The 22,826-nt window shown below is 45.6% G+C and overlaps 1 protein-coding gene across 1 annotated transcript in view; it reads right to left on the reverse strand.

Annotated features, from left to right (window-relative positions):
* The window catches only part of LOC121835613 (leucine-rich repeat and immunoglobulin-like domain-containing nogo receptor-interacting protein 1), a 64,584-nt gene extending 44,280 nt beyond the window's left edge, over window positions 1–20,304 (reverse strand). Inside the window, exons 1-2 of the mRNA XM_042290045.1 lie at window positions 20,241–20,304; window positions 16,330–17,352 (exon numbers count right to left, since the gene is read on the reverse strand). Of these exons, the coding sequence (XP_042145979.1) occupies window positions 16,330–17,352; window positions 20,241–20,304 (1,087 nt within the window). The remainder of the gene's footprint in view (window positions 1–16,329; window positions 17,353–20,240) is intronic.
* Between the last annotated feature and the right edge of the window lie 2,522 nt (window positions 20,305–22,826).

Here is a 22,826-nt window from a genome sequence, read left to right on the forward strand (position 1 = left end):
GAGAGACAACACCTTCAGCAGTCTTGTCCGCGACCCCCCCCCGACAACAGTCAAAGGGTTCATATCAATGAAGCTTCCAACATTGCATGTACACTGCAGGCCCGAGCATGTCACTATCAACAACTCCCCAGCGTTGGACACTCGAGTCGTCCAGCTGCAACTTCGACGCCAGCCCCCCAGGCATTCGTGACATCATTCACAACGGTGTCCGGGAGGAGATACGGAAGCTTGTTCCTGCCATCAGTTGCCCGGCTTTTATTTTGATCGCCGAGATTGTTTGAGAAGAAGTTAGACAGGCATTTCAACTGGAGACTTCTTCGAGCAAAGCGGCATCTGACGAAACGAGGGCGACTTATGCCACAAAGTCACAACGACCACCACCGGCTACCTGTTACTATTCAATGCCAATTCAACGAGACACCCCAACGCCAAAGCATTCCCGACATCGGGAAGAACCAGTGTAGGTCCGCGCTGAACAAAGTACACCGAGGAAAACGGAGGTACTGCGGATGGCCGACCGAAAACCACTCTGCTACCACTGCATGAGGCCGACCATGTCTAATGGAGGTGCCCGTACCAATGAATTGGCCTGCAAGGGTTCGTGCCAAACGACCCTCGACCACGTCTCGACGAGCGTCCGGGGAAGATTGAGGATTATCTTCGGCGGTCTTTGTCCCTGGTGCCGACATTACCCCGAAGCTCGTGATCTATACTTCATCTGGACGGGAGGTAAGCACGACAAAGCAGGTGAGCGGCAATGCAAGGAGAGTTGGTCTGGTGTCGGTTGTCGTCCAAGGACAATACCTAATAATTTGCTGACACTAATTATCTGTGTCCACGCCACGAAGTACACAATTTCCAACTTTGAGGGAGAATGCCGCTCGGTGATTTTAAGAAATAGAATGGTTGGTTGCTCTCAAAAGTGGACTGCGAGCATCACGAGACTTCACTTTGCCACACAAGACTTGCACAAGTTGCAGTGGTCATGGGATGCAGAATAAATCTCCATTACGAAATGGAAGTGAAATGGCTTGGATAGCAAACAAACATTGTTGCCAGCTATCAAGTCAACGGTACAGCAAAAGGCACAGCCACATAACCAATACATGCCCGAGCTTGCTGCATTGATGCAGAAAACTACCAGGAAAATTTTGCGTATTAGAAGCCAGCCCTGCAGCTTCAGTGCATTAGATGTCAGTGGTCGCACATGACATATGATTACAAGACGGCATCAGTCGGTCAAAGTTGCCACTCGACCAAACTGAATACCGACGTGCCAAGAGCGTCATCCCACAACAAGGTCACAGGTATTACGACTGAACGCCTGACAGGAGACTGTCGCAGAAAGAACTCGTTCTGGAACCATTAACTAAGAATCAATAATTATGTAATCCAGTGGAAATAAACATATTTGATACATTAACCAGATAAACCTATTTCCGCTTGCCTTTACACCTTGAGTGTTTATGCACCAAGAATTGTGCTCACCACATGCGCAGGTCCTTTTGAAGACACTCGCATCTCTGACCCTTCAATATTAATTAATGGGACATACCAGACTGGCAGACTTGTTGCATTGGGCTGCACTCATTCCACTTCTCCTGAACACACCTCTGAGCATATACTTTAATCGTATGTGTTGATGCATTGCAATGTAGCAGGATACTTCCTATACGTATGACACAATAGACCCTTTGCAGAACCCTATCAAGCAACACAACTGTTACCATTTTTTTCCGCCGTAAAGCACACAAAGGGGCCCCAGTTCACGTCGAATGCTAATGCAGCATATTCGAGTCCAATAGGCGCTGAGCCGAGTGCACAGTGATGGCGGACATAACATTCTTGTCGAACAAATGACCAAAGTATGAAAGCCTGGGGTAAGTAGAGTAGTAGCTACTGTAATTTGTTTCATCACAATTTGGCAAACAGCAAAGGCTAGAGTCTAGGTGAGCCAATATGCACGTTGGAGAGAGGCACATGACAACATGCCATTCAGAGTGCTCATCTGCACAGATTTGTCACACCTTCGCTCTGTCCCTCAGATTGGCTCGAGGGGGCTGTGGCGGTTGCCCTTTTCCAGGTTGGTTACAATGATACGAAGTATAGGCAACCCACGCTTTAAAAAAAAAAGGCTATTGAAGAGACCGAAAGGAATGGTCAACATTTTTCTACAAGACTGCTCTTAAGGCAAGGGATGAACGCGAATATGAATCATCTTATCCAGGTAATTAGAACAGGTAAATAATTGACAGACTAATACAATGCACTCTCGATGAAAAAAAGTATTGCTGCAATAAATCCTACGAAAGAGAAAAAGGTGCAGTTAATCTATGCATACACCAAAACAGTTGTTCTTATTGCAAGTCGAATAGCTTTGAAGCAGGTGCCTGCAACGATTTATTCATCCCCACACTCAATAAAACGTCATCCTCGTAGCTGAAAATAAGTGTGCACTTCGCACTCACCAAAAAAGAAAAAAAAGTGATCGAATGTAGAATCGTAGATTAGCACAAAGGGTTAAAGATCGCAGGAGCTTCCTCGCTAAAAGTTGCTATGGTTATTCGGTTACGCGGGCCTGAAACAACTTCTCCTAGGCCCTAACGCGACGTGTACCTCTCGCGTCGATTCTCAGACATTCCAACGTTCAAACAAAGCTAAGAGAATGCGAATATTTTATGCTAAAACCACTCAAAGTTCTATAGATCCTCGAACAGATCCCGAATCCGAGCACCGGTACGGCGATGCGGCTGATGCTGTCTCACAGTTGTTAATATCCAGATGATCCAGAGCGATCTCGCGCAAAAAGGGTATAAAGCCTCATTCCTTCATATTTTCACATTACACCTGCGTCAGCGAGCACGAAAAAGCCCGAAATCGTCGGAAAGCCGCTGCACATCACGGCTGCCGCGCACCGAACAAACGCGCATCCGCCAGCTCTGGGCGCTGCCATCTTACCTGCGACGTCACGGCTCTTGTGAGGTCACGTGACGAGTGGTCACATTTGCTTAAAACATGGCGGCAACCGGGGGGGTGCCACTTCCGAACTTCCGGTTTATCACTCTAAGCCCCTCTACCTCGTTGGGTAAAGGAGAGACAGTTGCTGCCTTTATTTCTAATTAAAGGGCAACTCCGGTCCATACTTTCGATTTTGGGATTATGGCTGTTTTTAGTGCAGTTAGCGCCCCTGAGTTGCAAGGTGTAATTTTTTTCTCGTTATTGTGCGTAGTTTTAAAGATATCGACGTCTCAAAGTTTTGTTTGGGGCGCGGCCGACAAAACCGAAACTAGCCGCTCGAGGTTCCGGCAACACTGGAAATCAGCCGCTATGTGGACGTGACGCCAAGATCGTCCTCGTTCAGCGAGCACGCAGTCCAAGCGGCACCTACCTCTGTTGCGCTAGCCGTCTAAAGATAGAAGGTAAACTGATTTTGTTTTAATTCTGTATATGTGGTAGTTATCCAGCATATGTAGCAAGAGTTAGTGCGTATACCCAAAAGCTAGCGACTGGAAAACCCGTCAACTCGTTCGATGGCGTACTCGGCGGCCGCCGCCGCGCGTGCGCTATGCCGTGCCGTACTCGTTGCTTGTATACAAAAAAGCTAGCGACTGGAAAACGAGTGAACTCGTTCGGTGCCGTACTCGGCAGCTGTCGGCGTGCGTACGGTCTCCCGCGCTCGTCGCTAGGCCTAAATTGTCGTCGGGGCTCCGTGGATGGAGCGGCGTTGCTCTACGCCGCGCTGCCAGTGACGTACAGTGCTGGCGCTTTCGCGCAGCGGGTCAGTCCCAGACACGAAGCTTTGAGGCTCTCCGGCGCTATCCGCAACAACCGAGCAGACGTGTGTCAAGCTGTAGACGTCTGTTTTTTCGTTATTTTTTCCTCAGGCGCGTAAAAGCCGATTTTGTAAGCTACGACACTAATTCACCACATAAGTTCGTCCAGGTAGTGAATCTTTGTACAAATAAAAAAAAAACTTGCCGCACTAAAAAAAAAAAAAGAAAAAAAAAGGTTCTTTGGGCAGTCATTTTCTTCTCAAAGGTAGCAAAAGTTTTTGTGGGCGATAAAGGAAAACAGAGAACGTTAGCAAGGTGAGAACACTTTCTTTCCCTTCCGCATTCCCACCCCCCCCCCCCCCCACAACAATTGTTTTTTTATTAGAATACATAGGATTTTAAGTTTTCCTTCGTAACTTTTGACTAAGGCAAGTGTTGTTTTTTTTTGCATTTTTAAATATTATATTTACCTCCAGCCGAACTCGGGCAAATTAGAGAGTTGTAACTTACAAATCCGAACTTTCGCGATTTCTTTAAAGTCCCTTATGGTATTCACAAGCGCAATGTTAATTAATACTGCCGCGTGACGGGTTGAAACGCATGGGAGGCGAATGTTTATATCGCATGAGCTTCACGAGCCGGCTGTTCGCTAGTAGTCGTTACGGACCTGAATACTACGCACGAGATTGCGTAGTAAACAAGCAGTGACGCAAAGTAGAACATTGTTTTCATTTTCATTACAAACTTCAGTGTTTGGAGCTAGTTAGTGGTTGTACTCTACATGCCCACCATTCCCCATTCAACAGACATTCAATGGAGCATGAATGCTCAATCTTCAACACTGCACTTGACAATGACTGTTTTAATTATTGATCAGGATACTTTTATCATGTTTACCTTTTCTGTACATGTACGATGGGCAAAGAGCGACGGCACGGCATCCTTTTTAAGCCTCGACCCCTTCGCTGACAAGCCACAAGCAACCAACACCCCTAGGTTTCGTTCGTAACTCTCCGGCGAAAAATGACCGGAGCAGAGCTTCGATCTGGGGGTCGACGTCCAAGGCTTTCCAAAGTCCACTCGTCGAACAGCGTTCACCCTCACCTTCTCCAATTTCCGATCCGTTGGAAACTTGTGAAAAAGCACCTCCGGGTTGCGCAGCGGCTTGTTTGAGCAGCCCACAGCGCTTTAAGTTGTACTCGGCATATTTCGAGGAACAGCTGGGCAGTCTTGGGCGCACCGAGTTGCTCGCTAAAACGAGTCTAGGAGACCTCACAAGCAAATTAACAAAAGGCTATACCGAAGCTACACGGGCTACAGGCAAAAGCAACGGCTAAGCACGCAATTACAAGCCGAAGTAGCGGTGGTAGCGGCACAAAGAAGTGCGCGCGACGGCTGCGCCGTGCTCCCGTCCGGAACGGAGGAAAAAAAGAGAACGATGTTGACATCACGGCCCAATGTTGCTTTAGCGATCGGCAACCCGCTGGCCGCCCGCTAAGGAGCAGCGGCTCGCGGCGGGTCGCGTTTTTATTATCGGCATTAGTTGAGAATGCGGCGTCCCACGGACGTGAAATTTTGGCTGGAGTCGTATTTTGTGTCACTAAAGCGATACCAGTAATTTAATTCATTTTGAATTTAGGCCGGAGTTGCCCTTTAAGGCTTTTCTATGTGCCTTCTTTACAACATTTGCCAACGTCTGCTCCATCGAACTTTTTCTTTGACAGGTATCGCTGATCATCGTAGTGGGGAACAACTTTCCCGAAACCAAATCCTCTATAAATGACAACTTCCCTCGATTTTCATTAATTGGAAGGCAAATCCGTTCGGCTCGAGGTTTATCTAGTTAGGCTATGGCTCGGTAAAAAGTAATAGAACACTCTACCAGATATGCCCAAAGTCAGTCTCTCCCAAATACAACGTGTATCATTTTTTCTCTATATTTTGAGCTTACTGTGTAGCAAAATCAAAACTGTGCTTTTAGCGTCCAGGAAAACTCGGGGTAATGCCGGCCGGTGTGGAATATTAGAGAGCTTTAGTAAATCGTTTCGGTAAATTCGAAAACGGTACCCTATGATGATACGCTGCACGCGCAAAGGCCTCGGGGGTGTATGGGGTATTGCTGTTGACGATATCGGAGAAAACTGCTAAAACTCCATATTGCGGACCTGTGTTCCTCAATTGACTTTGGATATTTGTACGTGTTCCGCGTAGTTGGCTTCCCTTCATCGTGTAAATGCCTTCGTAAAAAAAAAAAAAAATCCAAAAGCGTATTTTTTTACTCGCATATTTCTTTCAGCAACGTGCGAGTGGTGTACACTTGCGAATGACATTAACAGACCATGCGAGAATGTGGCTCACAAGGCCTGGCGCGCTCTATGTTTTTTTTCACGCTGTTTTTGTTTCATTTCACCTAGCGCACCTACTATCCGTGTTGACTCGGCAATGGCTTGCTAACCAAGTGAGGAGGAACTTTACAGAAATCGGCCAATCTGTTATAAATTCCGCTCGTGTTCACAATAGCCTCGATGATAAATCAGCCATCTTTTGTTCGATAAATCTTCGGAGCCACGCACTCGCCTGGACTTTTTCGTATGGTCCACGACTGTACTTACAATAACTTTTTCTTTTGCCCGCTTACCTTTTTTTACATATTAAAAAAAATCAACCGAAAATAATAAAGCTTAGAATACCCTAAGTACCCGAAACTTAAATTTAAAGGAGAGTAAACATATACAAAGCCTACTTTAGGTGTATTTTGTTGTGGCATACTTATGCGCATTTTGAACATACGGCAGGTCTTTGGAGTGTACCCGAGCAGGGGTGAAGTTCAAAACAAGGCAACCTTTTTCTTGTTACTTCTTACTGGTTACAAATTTCTTGTTACTAACAAGAAAATTTTAAAGGCAAAATAGATTTCCACAACTATATTTCATTCAAATAAACAGTCTCAGAAAAAACAAGAAGAAACAAAATAACTATATAATTACATTTCAAGCATAAGCAATCACCAGCCAACCATTTATATTGTAACGTCTGAATCGCAAAAGGCGCATGTAAAACACAAAATAACGGCATTGTGAAAGTTTCGATTTTTTTTATCATTCATTCGTTTACATATGGGCGGGATTAAGTGACTGAAAGTGCTTTTATTATAATTTGACAAGGTTTTTACTGATTAATCTGTCTTCTTGGGGCGCATGTGCGACGAAAATAATATTATTTTAAAATGTTAGTTCGAGCGAATATTGAGACTACAGAATACTGATCGATTTCCTGATTTTCTAGACGATAATAAAATATAAACAAAATCAATGGGCAGCTTCTTATAAAATATGGAGAAAAAGTTCAATCTTTCAATCTTTCTACGCTGCTCGGAATATTTTATTTTCTTTGCAGCCAATTATGAAGATGTAAAATTTAGGGAGTTATGCTTTTCATATATATATATATATATTACCTTATTAAGTTCGGACTTTTTCTTTTTATTTTGTGTCCGGGTTCCGAAGTATGTTGGCAGATTCCAACTTCGATCGCACCAATGATTATTACGCCTGTTCCCACATGCAGCGGAGCGCTACAAGCCTAGCGCTGACCTCCCGCTAATCGCGTGCTGACGGGAGTGTTCACCAGCTTTGTATTGCACCGTCAAAACTGTGGCCCGTGGCATACGATAAGTAGCTGACAACACGTGAGCAACGCTACATCAGCGCTTCGCTGGATGAGGGAACCGGCTTTAAGACTCACACCTGTCAAGTTCAATTCAAAAAGCGAGTTAAGCCTTCTCTTCCACGCTCACAAAAAGAAAACCTGTGATTTGAGATTTACAAGTTCCTTTCGTGACTCGTCATGGTCCAAGGCAGGCATACGACAACATTCACTTTTAGACAGATGAATTATCGTAAAAAGGTATGTCTTTTTTACTTGCATCAATAAAACGTTGCGACCGTTCCTTTGCATGAAAAAATAAGTGGTCAAGAGAACAAGAACGTGAGCTTCACAGTTTAATGATCTAACAAATCTAAGGCGTGCAAAAAACAAATTATGTTACGTTTACTACGGGGATGAGTTGAGCTAGTTGGTTGTGATACATTACGGGTAGAACCAGCTGAACAATGAAGGAAGGAGAAACAGAAAAGACAACCAGCGATTGGTTGTCTTTTCTGCTTCTTCTTCCTTCATTGTTCAGTTGGTTCCACCCGTAATGTGTGTTACGTTTGTTTAGAAGATACCTTCTAGCTCACGTGAACTTCCGTGAATGTTATCTTTCAAAATAAGATTGTGTTGCTTTTTATTGCTTAGTTTCCTTCACATCGAAATTACGATAGAGTGAATAAACTTCTACAAAGTTTGTGTATTACTATTTTATCCATATGAAGGGTAACGGCCATTCAAAGCTTTATTTCCTCACTTTGTTTTTGTTGATATTTTCTTTTATTGTCGATGCGTTTGTCCGAGGAATGTTTATATATAAAAATATTTTTTTGCACAGCTGTGCATCAGCGGGGAGGGGGGGGGGGGGGGGGACCAGTCAAGCTGCCTGTGCAACTTTGTTCCATTGCTCCCGCCATATGTATATATATGCGAGGACCCACAACTGTCCCTAAAGATAGGGTGTCTAGGGTGTCCGAGAAGAAACGAAACTTTTCGGGAACAAACTGCAATTCACGGCAGACGATGGACATTCTAATCAGCAAAATAATTTATTTTTATTAGGGAAAATAAACAGATGGTTCCAATTAGAAATGTTTCGAACGTCATCGAGAACCCCTAAATCGGACAATTGTAGCACGACTAGAAGGACTGGGAAAGTGCGAAGGGACGCTAAATGTGCCCTTCGTGCAGCAAGCGCAAGGACGGTGATGCGAAAACTCAAGGGATAGGAACGTCATCCGCGTTTCTTCGTCGCCGGCCTAGCGCCTGCTGCGCTTTAGTGCATCACCACACTTCCCACGTGCAGCAGTGAGTCGTCCGAAAATTGACTAATATATAATGTTCGATGACGCTCAGCAAGTTTTTAAATGAAACCATAAGTTTATTTTCACTCATTAAAAAGGTATTTATTTAATTTTAGGTGATTATTTCGATTATTAGCATGTTTTCTTTTTGCTATCCTTTAAATACGCCGAAACTGGCTGTTTGCTCCAGAAAAGTGCTTCGTTTTTCTCAACCACACGATTTTCAGGAATATTTGTAACTTTTCGCAGAAACACCCGGCAAATCGTGTGAATAAAGTTATTATTAATATTATTATTAGCGGTAGTAATAGTGGCAGTAGTAGTAGTAGTAGTAGTAGTAGTAGTAGTAGCAGCAGTAGTAGTATTAGTAGTAGTAGTAGTAGTATTTTATTAAGTCATAGATCCGAACGTTATCTAAAGAAAAAAAAGGATTATTATATTTATTTGTCTATCTAGGTATGTATCTCATTGGGGCTATGGCAGGGGTGAGCAATACACATATGAAACGACAATACACAGCAAACGATAAAAAAATCGCAACGGGATAAAATTAGATATATCAATAACCCTCACCACTCTCCCCTACATAAACACAATAAAGAAACACAATAGAAAAAAAAAACCGATAGATAATTGATGGGTTCCGAAAAGGAAGAACCGTGATTGGTGTTCCGAGGTCATGGCCAGGCGGCATACGGGCACGAGCTCCTGAGTACGTGCGTCTCGATAAACAAGACCTTCTGCGTGACGAAACCCATGACGGCAAGGAAGAGCGAGGCGGACCCGTCCAAACACAAGACGGACCACTCCGGTCGTGACGTAAACAATCAGCACTGATCCCCCCCCCCCCCCCTAATCGGCGCCCCTCTTGCTTTCTCTTTCTCCCCTACGGGTATCTACGATTGAGGCCACTTACAGGGGTTAGTACGTCGGTTATAGTCACTCCAGTCATCATCTCGGACGCCGAGGCACACGTCCCTCGCGATTGGTGATGTCTCCCAAAGGGTAGGACGAACGTCTCCACTTCGTTATTCCGGATTTCGTGACGTGGCAGAGCCGATATTTCTAGAGAGAATGTGACCCTGGCCATGTGTGAAATAAATACTGCCGTTCTATTTCAGCCTGGCGATCATGCCGTCATGATATATGCAGAATTGCATTTTACAAGGAACGCCAACAACATACTCTCCAGTTTCAACATTGTCAGACGCGCGATGCTGTGTCAGGGGTCGCCACGTCCCCGTTTTGAACCGTTTACTTCTTGTTTTCGAAGCGTTCGCGGTTGACGAAGTCTTCTCGAAGCATATCCGAATCCACTTTGACCCGACTTTTCTTCTTTAAGGTGAAAGCCTTATATGTCCCATTACGGGAAAAGGCGGCGTCGGCGTTGTTCCCAAAAGATGGAGATGAAAATACTTCATCAAGCACGATCCGCTCAAGATACAGCGGACGCGCCTTAGCAATAAAACAGAAAGAAAAGCACAGCAACGCGGATGCTTCGTCACGGAAGCCGTAAATGCGGCGGGGAGCCGCGCCTGCTCAATGGGGGAGCATGATATCACCACCGGAGCGCCATCTGCAAAAGGTGCGATTCGGACTTCATCTGTGCTCGTTGTGTGCTTCCTGAGGCGGACTGTAATGCGACCATCCGGGACCAGAATGCTTTTTGCATTCCTACACGTAAGCAGTTTTAAGTGTCCTTCTGCAATTTTCACTACAGTTGCGTCGTGCGCCCGGCGAACATCGCGTCGCCAGAACTCTTCGGTGCAAGTTTTGCATTAAAGGAATTCAACCTGGTTACCTGCAGTTGAAAACAAAAAAATATATGTGGGTTCAGTCACATTATTGTAGTGACGGCGCAGTTTCAAACGTCAATATCTCTGACAAGCGAATGATAAAAGCAAGGCATTACACGTGGTTATAGTATGACTCACGGTCATTACACATGCACGAAAGAATTTGTATTAGCGATGGTAAAAGTGATCCTCTGTACTGTTGCATGCTCATTTCTGCGATGCCATGGAGCAAAATGCCTGTCTGCAGGGAGATTGCAAGGGTGGCGTCTCAGTCGTTGGGTGTTGCTTATTCGCAACAAGCGCCTCAGAGAACCGGATTCCTAGTTCAATGCGTTCTATACTTTCTTTCAGTATCAGAGAAATAATCAAAGCTACTTCCCTAGCAAGCCAATTAGAGCGCCGGAAGGAGTCACTTGACAATGTAGCGTCGGCGAGCCAGGCTCCCGTGTTGAGCTCTAACCTGCTTCGCTCTGTTCCTGTGATTGGCACACAGTAGCTTAGCGTTCGCCCCTCGAGTCATGTTTCATTAATATAGGTTCTTTCGAGAGCGGTTATTATAGCGAAGTCAACGGGAATAGGAAGTCACTTCGCTATAGCAGCTATTTTGTTATAACCGAGTTCGGTTATAACGACGTGCATAAGGGAATGGGAAATCGTGATCGCTTCCATGTAGCCGCTATTTCGTTATAACCGTCTTCGGTCTCGACTACCTTCATTCCCAAAACATTATTCGTGACATGAGGTGTCCTTAATAATGAGACAAAAAATTCATGCACTTTTCCAGTTTGTTCCCGAGAAATATTTCAATGTTCGCAGAGAAAGTGAGGGAGTGGACATTTTTAGAGCGCGCGGGGACGCCAGAGCGCGGAGGTCTGGTTAAATGTTTAAGGGGTATACACAAAGCCAGCTGCCTTTGTATCTGCTCAACCTTTGAATGGGTTCGAACGCGAACACCGGAAGCCAGACACCGGCGTTTGACGCTTGAACGCGTTCGAAGTGGGAGTAGAGAGAAGGGCAGCTAGCTTTACATTTACTCCCTAATCATTTCAACCAGAGCTCAGCGTTCCGACGCCACCGCCGCCGCACGCATCATTTCCTCTCCTTGAGCCTTTTCCCTGATAACTGGATATCCATACCAACGGAGTCCATATTTACGACACACGAATCACCACGTCGCAATGAGGTGCATTTTAGTCACGATTACAAAGATCTAGTGAGCTTTTTTTTTTTTTATCTTAGTTTTATGGGTTTCTACAACTGCCGCAGTACTGGCCCTTACCAATTGAAATGACAAATCTTCGGGTAGGACAGTCACACTCCCAGTAATGTCACCTTTTTTTTCCGGACAGTAGGGCGTAGCAATATAACAAGCTGCTCTACTCTATCGGCAACACAGAATACGGAAGAGATTCCGATCCGCGAGCAGGAAGGTGGGGCACCATTGTTCGACTACTCCGTCACAGGAGCTCTCCCCGAGGGAGGCCGGTGGGAGGGTGCCGACGACGCCTTCCGAGTTTGGTTGAAAGACCCGAGAGATTTCGGGGAGGGGCCGCAAGGTCGGACCGATCAGGCCCCGAAAGGACGCCGCCATGCCTCACTCGAAATCGTTCGGGCTCATTGAGCGAACCCCGGAGAGTCGTGTGCTCGGCTCGGAGCGAGACAGCGGCTCACGGATACAATGACCTGCTCGATGTTTCTAGACCCTGATGCGGCGCGACACCCGGCTTCCCGTGGAAAGTTCCTGCATTTAGCCTTAGAAATCGAATCATATTTTCATATACGTGCAACTTCAAACGAAAAACTCATATAGTAAAAAATTAAAGTGGCAGTGATTTTTAGCTCCAAAGTATGAAAATTAGCGAAATGCAGTATTTAGGCAGTGATAACGTAAATTAGTTTAAAATACGTTTGACAGACACTTGCAGGAGTGACAAAGAACCCACATGCATATCATTTTCCTCGCTAAATTTAGCGATGGAACTGACGGTGCGCAGGTCATGTGCAGCGTTGTAGAAGAGTAACAAAATACGTTACTCGCTACTTGCAAATAAAAGGAACGCGTTACCGTCACCATTAAAAAGTAACGTAAGTTACTTTATCGTTACTTTTTTGTATTTATGAATTAACATGTTTTACTCTTTTGACGTTACAAATATGCATAAGCGCCATACTTCAAGTAGTATTAGGGAGTTGTAGTAGACCGTTTCCGCAGCTCGCTAAGCACCCGGATAGCGCTCCGTAGTCCGCCACAAGACCTTGAACTATAAGAACAAGGCTGGTGGCGCGCATGCGCAGCTGCGGCGTTTTCTTCGGGGAAAACGTAGCGAGGAGAAAAACGATCTACTTCAATTCCCTATTATGTAAGTCCAGAACCTGAACGTAATTACCTTATGTTTTACGTTTTAGTTCTTTTAAAAAAGTCTTGGGATGAATATGTAACGTGTAACGTAACTACATAACACGTTATTCGAAATCAATAACGTATGTACGTTACCCGTTACAGTTTAAAAAATTTAGTGATTAGGGAGTTTTAGGGAACCGGGTTTGCACATCCGATACGGTGCGATGGGCCGTTCGGTACGAACTGCGCATGTGAGAGACTTTTGCAGTAGCGAATGCGCAGTTCGTACTGGGGGGCATGGCGTCCCCTATAAAAATTATTTTTGACTTTTTATTCAAAGCGTGTTGACTTCTTGTTGACTCTGATTACTTTCTTTTGACTTTGACTTTTTGTTGACATGGTCAACAAAGTTTTGTTGATTTTGTGTTGAGACTTTTCTAAGATTTTCTTCAGCCTGAGTCAAAAGAAAAGCTGTTGACTTTCTATTGACTTCATGTTGACGTTTTTCTGCTGACTTTCTGTTGACATGGTCAACAGAAAGTTTGTTCAATATCTGCTGAAACTTTTCTGGTGACTTTCTTCAGCCTGAGTCAAAGAAAAGCTGTTGACTTTTAATTAACTTCATGTTGACTTTTTTCTGCTAATTTTCTTTTGACAGTGCCATCAGAATGACTGCAGACGTTCTGTTTACTTTGTGCTGAAAATTTTCAGTTGACTCTCGGTAGCCGATGCCAATAGAAAAGCTACAGACCTTCTGTTAACTTTCTGTGGAACATAGTACACCCCGACAAGATGCCAAAAGTCGCTGTGTTTCTCAGTAGCCTCTGACAAGGTGAGAACGGGAAGCAACATCAGTTGTTCCGCCTCCAGCGCGAGCCTACTACCCTTGACAACGCTTCGGCGTTCATGAACCTCGAGCGCGCGCGCGCAGTCAAAGCACGACGAAAGGCATGGGATGCGTCCTGGAGGCCAGCCATTCGAAAGGCATGCCCTGCTGTTATGACGTTGTGAGTATAGGGACTTTAATGACCACATTAAATAGTCAAATAGTAAAGGAAATTAAAATAATTATTCGAAAGGGGAGAAACTGCCTTGAGTCGCTTCGTCCTGAGTCGTACTATGTAGGCAAGCGATAATATTTCTTCTAGGAGCCGGTTTGTGGATGTTGTTTTAGCGACTGCGCCGAATTATTATTAGTTATACCAATGCGCGTTAGTAAGAGATATTGTCCACGAACTTCGAAACACTGTATTCCCTTTGACAGACTCCCGCGGAGAACATTAAAGACTTGGAACCTTAATAAGTGCTAAGGTGGTCACCGGCCAAATGATTACCTTCAATAAGTAGCCTATATAAGGCTCTGGAGCAGTCAATGGAAGTATGATTCAGGTGTTGACTGCTTCATAGTATTTGCGTTTTTGTTTGTTTCTAAGGTGTAGTTGTGGGATATATGTAGTTGCGCCTTCAAATTCCACACAATTTACTAACATGTACTGATTTAGTAACATACTAACAAGGTAGTCACAAGAAAAGCTGTAGGCTCTGGTGACACAGAGACTACAAATGGTCTGGTGCCAATGAATCGCCTCTGAGTCACAAGGTTGTCTTATGCTAGAGGTTTAGCTTTTCAGTGGAGTGTCAACAAAACGTTGACACTTAGGCGCCAAGAGTCTACTGCCTTTCTAATGAACTTTGGGCCAAACCGCTCCTGGAAGTCAAGTCAAAAGATTAATACAATTTGCAGGGAGTATGATGGAAAGCTGTTTACATTTAATCCCTGTGTTGACTTTTTTCAGCAGACATTCCACAAAACAAATTACACTTTTTTGTAATTGGTACCGTATCGGATGTGCAAAAACGGTTCCTTAAAACCCTCTAGTATGTTAGAACGTTACTGGAAAAAGAACTCGTTAGAAATAACGCCGTTACCTATAACGCGCCACCGCCAACACTGGTCATTCGACATCAAATTTTCCACCATATTTTCTAGGCGGAACCGGTCTATACATGTCACGTGACGCTGGGTCACGTGATGTCAATTTTCCCGCTAGTTTTAGCGGGAAAACTGAATTGGTGCATAGGTTCCATGACGTCAAATCATGTGATATCGATGTATGCCCCTAAATTCAGGGCGGAAGCTTAATTGGTGCGTAGGTCACACGAGGGGAGGATCATCTCTAAATGCAGCGTGGTGACTAAATTGGGGTATACAGTATATCTAGAAGCATCTGAGTGGCAGCCGACGTTTTGATAAGAAACGTAAGACTTCTCTTTCCTTAGCTTATGCGCTGCTTCTGAGACTTTTAAAAGGTTCAATTTCTACTGCGATGCGCTCCCTCTGAGATTTTTAAAGGGTTCCATCTCTACTGCGATAACTGGGTCTCGGAATGCACTGTCATGTCGCGAAGCGTACAGCGACCTGGTAGCAAATACTATAGTATATATATATACAAGTGTAACATTCAATAGAGTTTTGTTTTTAGTATGGCCTCCAGCGCGTGACTTATCGCACCTACCAGCGTCGATCACGTTCGTGGATTCTAACCTCGGGAAGCTAGAATGTAAAATCTTTATAGTGACTGACAAATTGAAATTATTTGATGCGTTCGATAACTAAACACACTTAGAGGGTCCGTAAATAGGGTGCTGATGGCCGGTAATCGGATGACCCTTCTCTCCCGTACAGTATTATCTGGTCGCAGGCGCCAAAGGCTCCTTCCTGTCGCGCCTCATGGCCCGACGCGGCTGTCGGCTGCAACGTTTTCTAATATTTTTCTTCTTCTATTTTTGAGTTTTTACGACTTCGTCGTGTTAATCCTCCGGCAAGCCCGACGAAGCTGATGGTTCTAGAGTGGAGAGTGGAGACGAAGCTGATGGTTCACTATCAATATACTGCTAGACTTCCGGGTCGACACAAAACAAATTTGTAGTTGGAGTGGAAAATGAATGTGAATTTCACAAATGCAATTTGTTAAGAAAGAAAGCAGTGCAAATAATCAAACGCTGATTTCTGATTCAAGTTTTGTGAACTGCCTCTTCTGAGCTCTAGTTAGCCCAAAGAAAACATATCTTCACGTTTCTTTTAAAGGGACTCACGAGTGAGGCTCTTGTCGAAGGAATTTAGAGACGGTGTTGTATTCATCCCCCTTTTTTTATTTCGTTGTCCCGAGGTTTTTTTCTCACTAGTACCGTTACCGTTACCGTCACTAGTACCGTTACCGTTACCGACCTACGTTACCTCAATATAAAAGCAACGCGTTACCGTTAGCGTTAAAGAGTAACGCACGTTAAGTTTTGCATTTATGAATTAACATGTTTTACTCATTTGGCATTACAGGTATGCATGAGCACCATATTTCAATACCATAATATGTACATCCAGCAACTGAACGTAGTTACCTTATTTCTTATAAGGTAACTACCAAAAGAAAACATATCTTCGCGGTTCCTTAAAAGGAGCTCACCAGTGAGGCTCATGTCGAAGGACTCTGCGCCGATCTTCCTCAAGTCCTCGACCGTCCTCCAGGTAAGCGTGAGCAGCCTGTTCTGCGAAAGGTCCACGTTCACCATATTGGGCGCTCCGACGAACATGTTGGCAGGCAAGACGCGCAGCCGGTTGTGGGACAGGTACAGGACCGTCAGGTGCGCGAGTCCGTCAAAGGCCACCGGATCCACCTCGGAGATCTCGTTGTACTTGAGGTCGAGTTCGGACAGGAGGGGCATGGCGCCGAAGACCCGGGCGTCCAACCGCCGCAGCTTGTTCCTGAACAAGTCCAGACGCTTCACTTGGGAAAGGCCCTCGAACGTGCGCTCGGTCAGGTTAGTCATCGTGTTGTCGCTCAGGTCGAGCTCTTTCAGCTTCGAGAGCCCCGCGAAGGCGAGGTCCTCGATGACCTCGATCTGGTTCCGTTCGAGGAACAGGTAGGTCAGCAGGGGAAGGTGGGTGAAGGAGCGCGTCGTTAAACGCTCGAGTTTGTTGTCTCCCAATTCGAGTTTCTTCAGCCGTGGTAAGTGGGCGATAGAATCCTTCTGGAGCTGCGTGATCCCGTTGGAATCGAGAGAAAGGACGGCGAGCTTGGAGAGGTTGTAGAAAGAGTGAGTCTTCAGAGCGCCCAGCTCGGCCTGCGAGAATTTGAGGCGCTCGAGGTGCGGTTTCCGACGCAGGAACACACTGGGTACGAAGTCCAACTTGTACTTCTCTCCGAACGCGGTGAAGGTGACCGCCACGACTGACGGTAGCCTTTCGAGGGACTTGAAGACGGCATGGTCGGCTGACAACGTCCTGACCACGAAACACGTCACTTCCGTGCCGCCCACCATGCCGGGGTCCCGCACCTCATCGCAGCGACAGGACACTGGCTGGTCTCCGGGCTCGCACACACTGGGGATCAGCTCTTCTGTGGCTCCCGTCATCGTATGCGTCTCCGTGAGCAGACCCAAAAGGAAGAGTACCGGAAACCTGTAAAAGCGAACCGGGGTTGCGCCGCCTAAGGATTTGCGAGGAATGGGCGTAGCAAACTGGGGGATTCGTGTCATACGTACACGCGTTGAAAATATCCCTACTCTATTCGACACTCTTTGATTATCCCGAGTGCAACCTGACCAACGATGCATCCGAAAGAACAGTCGTCACTGTTTCTTTTTAAACATTTTAGGCAGCGGTAACAGCGGGCGCGCCATGGCACTCCTGTGGTCATTCAGCTTGCAGTTAAAAAAGAACCTCCTCTGATTTTGCAACCGAGGCCAGCCATTGGAGTGTAATACGGATAGCCGTTCTTAATGGTTGAGAAGATTAGAAATAGATTTGTAGCTCGCGCGCATCGCGGTAAGACATACACGCAGAAGCCTCCGAGAGGGTTCGTCCCTCGAAATCACGTGGCAAGTTAACGGCTCCGATTTATGGAGGAACTCCGCAAATGTCGAGCAATAAAGAAGAGGACTATGAAATACAGGTGCAATCAAATGCAGAGTTGATGTGGCTGGCTTGGGATTAAAATGCGTTTTTAGAGGTACGCTGGCACCCTGCATCAATTTCACCAAAGCATGGTGCGGGTTGCAAATAAATTATGTTTTAGCACGACTGTATTCTCAGCGGCTTAAATGTTTGTCGGGAGGCTCTTGGTCAGAAGACCGTCCGCTCGAATCCCATTTTCACTTGATTTCTCTACTTGGCATTCCAGGAGTGTCAGAAACATTGCAACTGTATAGCTATAGTACCAAGCGGACAGCCATCTTCGGAGTTTCTTCCAGAAAAAGACCGTAATCAGTGTGATGGCCAACTGCATCGAATATGAAAGCTAATTGAAAAGTTTAAGGCAACGACCCACGTGTTTTAGGGCCTCTTCTCTCACCGTCTTGCCTAATTAGATGGGAAAACTGCAGCGAAGTTCTCGCGCCTTCGGAGTGTTACGTTCGCTATGCATGGTCTCGTCCGAAAATAATCACCGTGATTGCAGCCCCACTCCGGCTATTGTCCATTCTATGTCATAGAAAGGTTCCCTTTCCGAGGAGACATCATGCTTGAGTAACCGTTCGGTTTGTATAACGTACCAGTGTTCTTTTTGGACCTGACCGGTTTTGTGGTTGAAGGCTCGTGAAAAGTATTAACTTAATTGGTGCTGAGAAGATTTACCAAGAGACTGCTCGCTGGTTCAATCCTTACTAAAGCCCTGTTATTAAGATTCAGTTTTCTTACTAAATTTTTCATGTCCGCTTCTTTTTGACCATCTCCTTTTCTCAAGATCTCGAACAAATTAGGCAGCCCCTTCAGATTTGCAATTAGCAAGTCATTTTCCACATAAAATGCTAACAGCGGAGCAAAGATTAGAGTCAAGGACACAGCGAGGATTCATTGGAAGAGTGGAAATGTTACTTCTCTCTTCACGACAATAAACGTTACTAAAAATATTTATCTTGCTATAGATAAATGGTGTTATGTTCACGCAGTGAAGCAGTACTTGAAACTTCGATAGCTATAGCAAATTTGATTATAGTTTAGCAAATAACACCGGCCGCTCTGAAGGGTGCTGTGATATGGTATATGAACGGTTTTAAAACAATCTTTATCCGCAGAAATCTCAGAGAGGCAAACGATCTGATCTTCAGAGGAAAGACGGCAAAGGACGAAGTCAGAAATATTTATTTACCGAAATCTTAATCAATCTGCGTAACACAGGGCACGAGATGCTACGAACTCCCAGTAGTTTGTGCCTCAGTGTCGCGGCATATGTGGACTTGGTATATGAGTCAAAACGTATTTCCGGCATTCGCATTCTCTGAGCTTCCTTCATAAATATTCTGGGAAGAACTACTTGTGACACTTCAGAAGCAGTGAAGAGTGCAAGGCGCGAGTTCATAGGCTACCATAGCTTTTACGTCACTGCCACAAAACTTGAACGCCAACTACCGTGCTCTTCGCGAATGTAGACGCAAAGGCATCGTTTCACGGGGCACAGTAGGAAACGCTGATCCTCCGCTTGATTTCTTTTTAAACTGCGACCTAAAGTATTGTGGATTTTCTTAACTATACACTTTACAAACTCTAAATGAAGAGTTTCGTGAACGTTTCCTCCTTATAACTTGAGCAGAATTGACAAAGCCAAGTACTTTTCATTACCCAACTACACATCAAGTTGCGCGAATTATAAGAAAAAAAAAAAAAAGAAACGGCTCACGGCAATTATTTTTCGCAACTGCAAATATCCCAGTTATTTTTATTGCACCATTTTTACTGAAAAGCGTGACCTTAATATTTTCTTGTAAACAATCAGGTTATTCCGTTCAAAATTGATTTTGAATATCTCCTTTACTCGTTCTTAACGTCTGTGTGTGTCTTTTTTCGTGAATAAATATATGCTAACATTTTTGAAGAAGCCACCTCTAGAAGAAAAACTTCACCTAAAGTACAAAAACCGGAATGCCCAGTCGCGAAAAATCTGAAAAAATATAAATACAGTAAACGCTGTCAAAATAAATAAATGACGTTTACTCTTTCGGGTTGACTTTCTGTTTGAGGGACGTGTTGGAGAGGGATGCATGCATGCGTCATCGCTCTACAACCGTCAAAGGGAAGTGCGGCGGCAGCGGATATATATATATATTTTTTTTTAATCTTTAAGTCAGTGAAGAACGCCGAATTGCGCAACAGACAACGATATGTAACGCTTAGCGCATGTGCCCGGAATTTCCCCGAAACCACAATTTGTCTTTCCTTTGTAAGCGGGTTTGAAGCGCCTGGACGAAACGGTCGTACCGTGCGCCTCGCTATTTTTATGATCTGGTCCTCTACGGGGGATTTATGAGTCGAGGATGAGTCAGCTGCACTGTAATGAGGTTGTGCGAAAAATGTCTATACAAGGGGGAAAGCCTGCGCCACCCGCGCCAGATTGAACCACCGAAATTGGGAGGGACATAACTAAGTCTGTCGTGAAAATTGACATACAGCTCATCCGCTTCTTCATCTCTTAGATCGGCATCAGTAGCTTCTGTACTGATTATTCTTTTTTTCTATTGATACAGTCGCCCCCTTGCTGCATTCGAAAGAACTACTCCAAGAGCTGTCAAGAATGACGTTTCTTTCCAACGGACTTTCCCTCTGCTAGTTTCTATCAGCTAACCAAATTGACCACGGGGACAACTACAAACAGTCCCAGAGGGTACGATGTAAAACATACCACAAAGTTCGTGGAGTGCAAAGGGAGAAAGTTCTATTCAATTCCAGTAAGCTGCGTCAATCAGTACATCGGACAAATTGGGAGATGCATCAACCCGTGACTCAGAGAACACAACTTGGAAGCATCCAGGGGCGGATCCAGACCTCCATTTTAGGGGAGGCGGTTCCTCGGTGTAAAACGGTGTGTGTGTGTGGGGGGGGGGGGGGGGGGGGAGGGGGGAGTGTTTATATTTGTTATGGAGTTATCGTTTTTACTGAACTCTGATAACATAATATAGATCTTGAGAGCTCTTGTATCGGTTTACCTGTCGGGGATGAACTCTTCGAATTAAAACCTTTCGGGTGGCAACGCTAGAGGTAAGTATCTCGAAAATTGTGGTGACACTATCCTTTCTGATACTTGGGTTTCAGACCGAAACTACGTGAGCAGTCGATTTAGGGAAGCTTAAAGACATTGCCTTGGCAGACATTCTGGTTGGAGCTAGTGCTCAACTGCTGCGGCAACGGGAAGAGCGGCTTAAATCAGCGGAGCGAGTACGTAGCAAACAAGCGACAAAAATGGCCCGGCGGCTTCGACGCTGCTCGCGGCGTCAAAACACTGTTGACGCAGCGAGCGAAACGAACGCTGCCATGCAAGTTCGTCGGTTGTTCGCCGTATATTTGGAATGTCCAGAGCGCACCACATGCGGCATTGCCGACCCAAACTCGTGTTTTCACGTGTTCTGGATGCAACTTGAGAGAACGAAAGCGAATAATTGTTGAATATTTTTGAAAGCATGTTGCAGTTCGGCAACTATAACTTTTGAACTTAGACAACACCTTAAACCAGAAATGGAACCTTCCAAATTATATTCAATTGCATTTCGTCTGGATATTTTCTGTATGAAAGGAACACTTACTTGTTTCTGGGTAGTTAGCTCATTCGTCAGGGTCGAGAGGATAGGTGCGGAGATCTGATAGGAAAAAGCGGTTGTAAGGTCGGCGAATCTCACCTGGGCTAAAGGCCGATCACGACTGCAGCATGGATGTTTGGGAGTCGGTGTTCAATCGAACGGGCACAGGCACTGTCTATTTAATTTATGTATAGCCGCATCTTTGAAAGGGCTCGTTTCCCCCAAGTCCGTTCGACGCAAACATATTCGCTCCTGCAAAGCCGCGCGAAAGCTCTGCCGTCGATCCACAGAAGCGGCGTTTAACTGGAAAAGACGGCGCCAAGGGTAGACAAGGGGTAGCGGGCGCCTTTCCTAAAATATGTCCCGCCACCCTAAGTTGAAACGGCACTGTATACAAATAAATGCTTACGGCGTCGGCTTGAGGACCCCGTGTAAGCAGCCTCCAGCCTTTAGAGTGCTCGTACCGTTTATCTTTCTTTTATTAGCTTCCCGCCACGAGAAGTCGTACCGCAGGCAGTATGAAGCCATTAGAGGAAACATCTCCCCCTTCTGGCGCTCGTCGGTTTCTTTCTGTGTTCCGCGCTGCGGCGCTGATCCTCAATGGGGGATGGAGGCGAGGACGAAAGCGGGCTTATGTTTAAGCCAAGGTCGTGGGGAAGTCCGGAGCGTCTTCAGGAGAAGCTGAGACCAAGACTACACTGTACCCAGAGCATTTGTTTCCTCTCTCAGTTGAGAAGAGAAGCAATTGGTCACCTAGTTGTACAAGCTGCATACCCCCCCCCACCCTTCTGGAACGTCTCCTCCCGGTACGTCCCCTCCGCACTTGCCTTGGCAATGAGCACACCGTGCCAATAAGATACCTTTAGTGAGCCCGTGGGCGACAGCATCTCAAAGCAAGCAAAAAGAGACATGCCAAACGACAAGCCCAGAACCACGAAGAAACCATCAAACGAAAAGTGATGAAAAAGTGAAAGCCGTTTACAACTCCCTGTAACGCCGAATTAGAGCGCAGCTCTTGAGGAGGAGGAGGGGAGGGCACTGGGGGGGGCTAAACTAACCAGGGGGGGTCACGTGACCTTGGGGGGTCACGTGACCCCCAATGCCGATGATGTCATCACTGAGGTCACTGATGACGTCATCATTGACGATCACGATGCGGGTACCGATGACGTCTTTAGTGACGTCACTGATGACTTCACCAGTGAAGATGACGATGACGATGCGAATGTCAGTGACGTCATCAGTGACGTCGCTGATGACGTCATCAGTGATGATGACGATGACGATGCGGATGTCGGTAACGTCATCAGTGATGATGACGATGACGATGCGGATGCCGGTGACGTCATCAGTGATGATGACGATGACGATGCGGATGCCGGTGACGTCATCAGTG

The sequence above is a fragment of the Ixodes scapularis genome, unplaced genomic scaffold (assembly GCF_016920785.2).
Source record: "Ixodes scapularis isolate PalLabHiFi unplaced genomic scaffold, ASM1692078v2 PGA_scaffold15__6_contigs__length_5221840, whole genome shotgun sequence".
In the NCBI taxonomy this organism is placed as follows: domain Eukaryota; kingdom Metazoa; phylum Arthropoda; class Arachnida; order Ixodida; family Ixodidae; genus Ixodes; species Ixodes scapularis.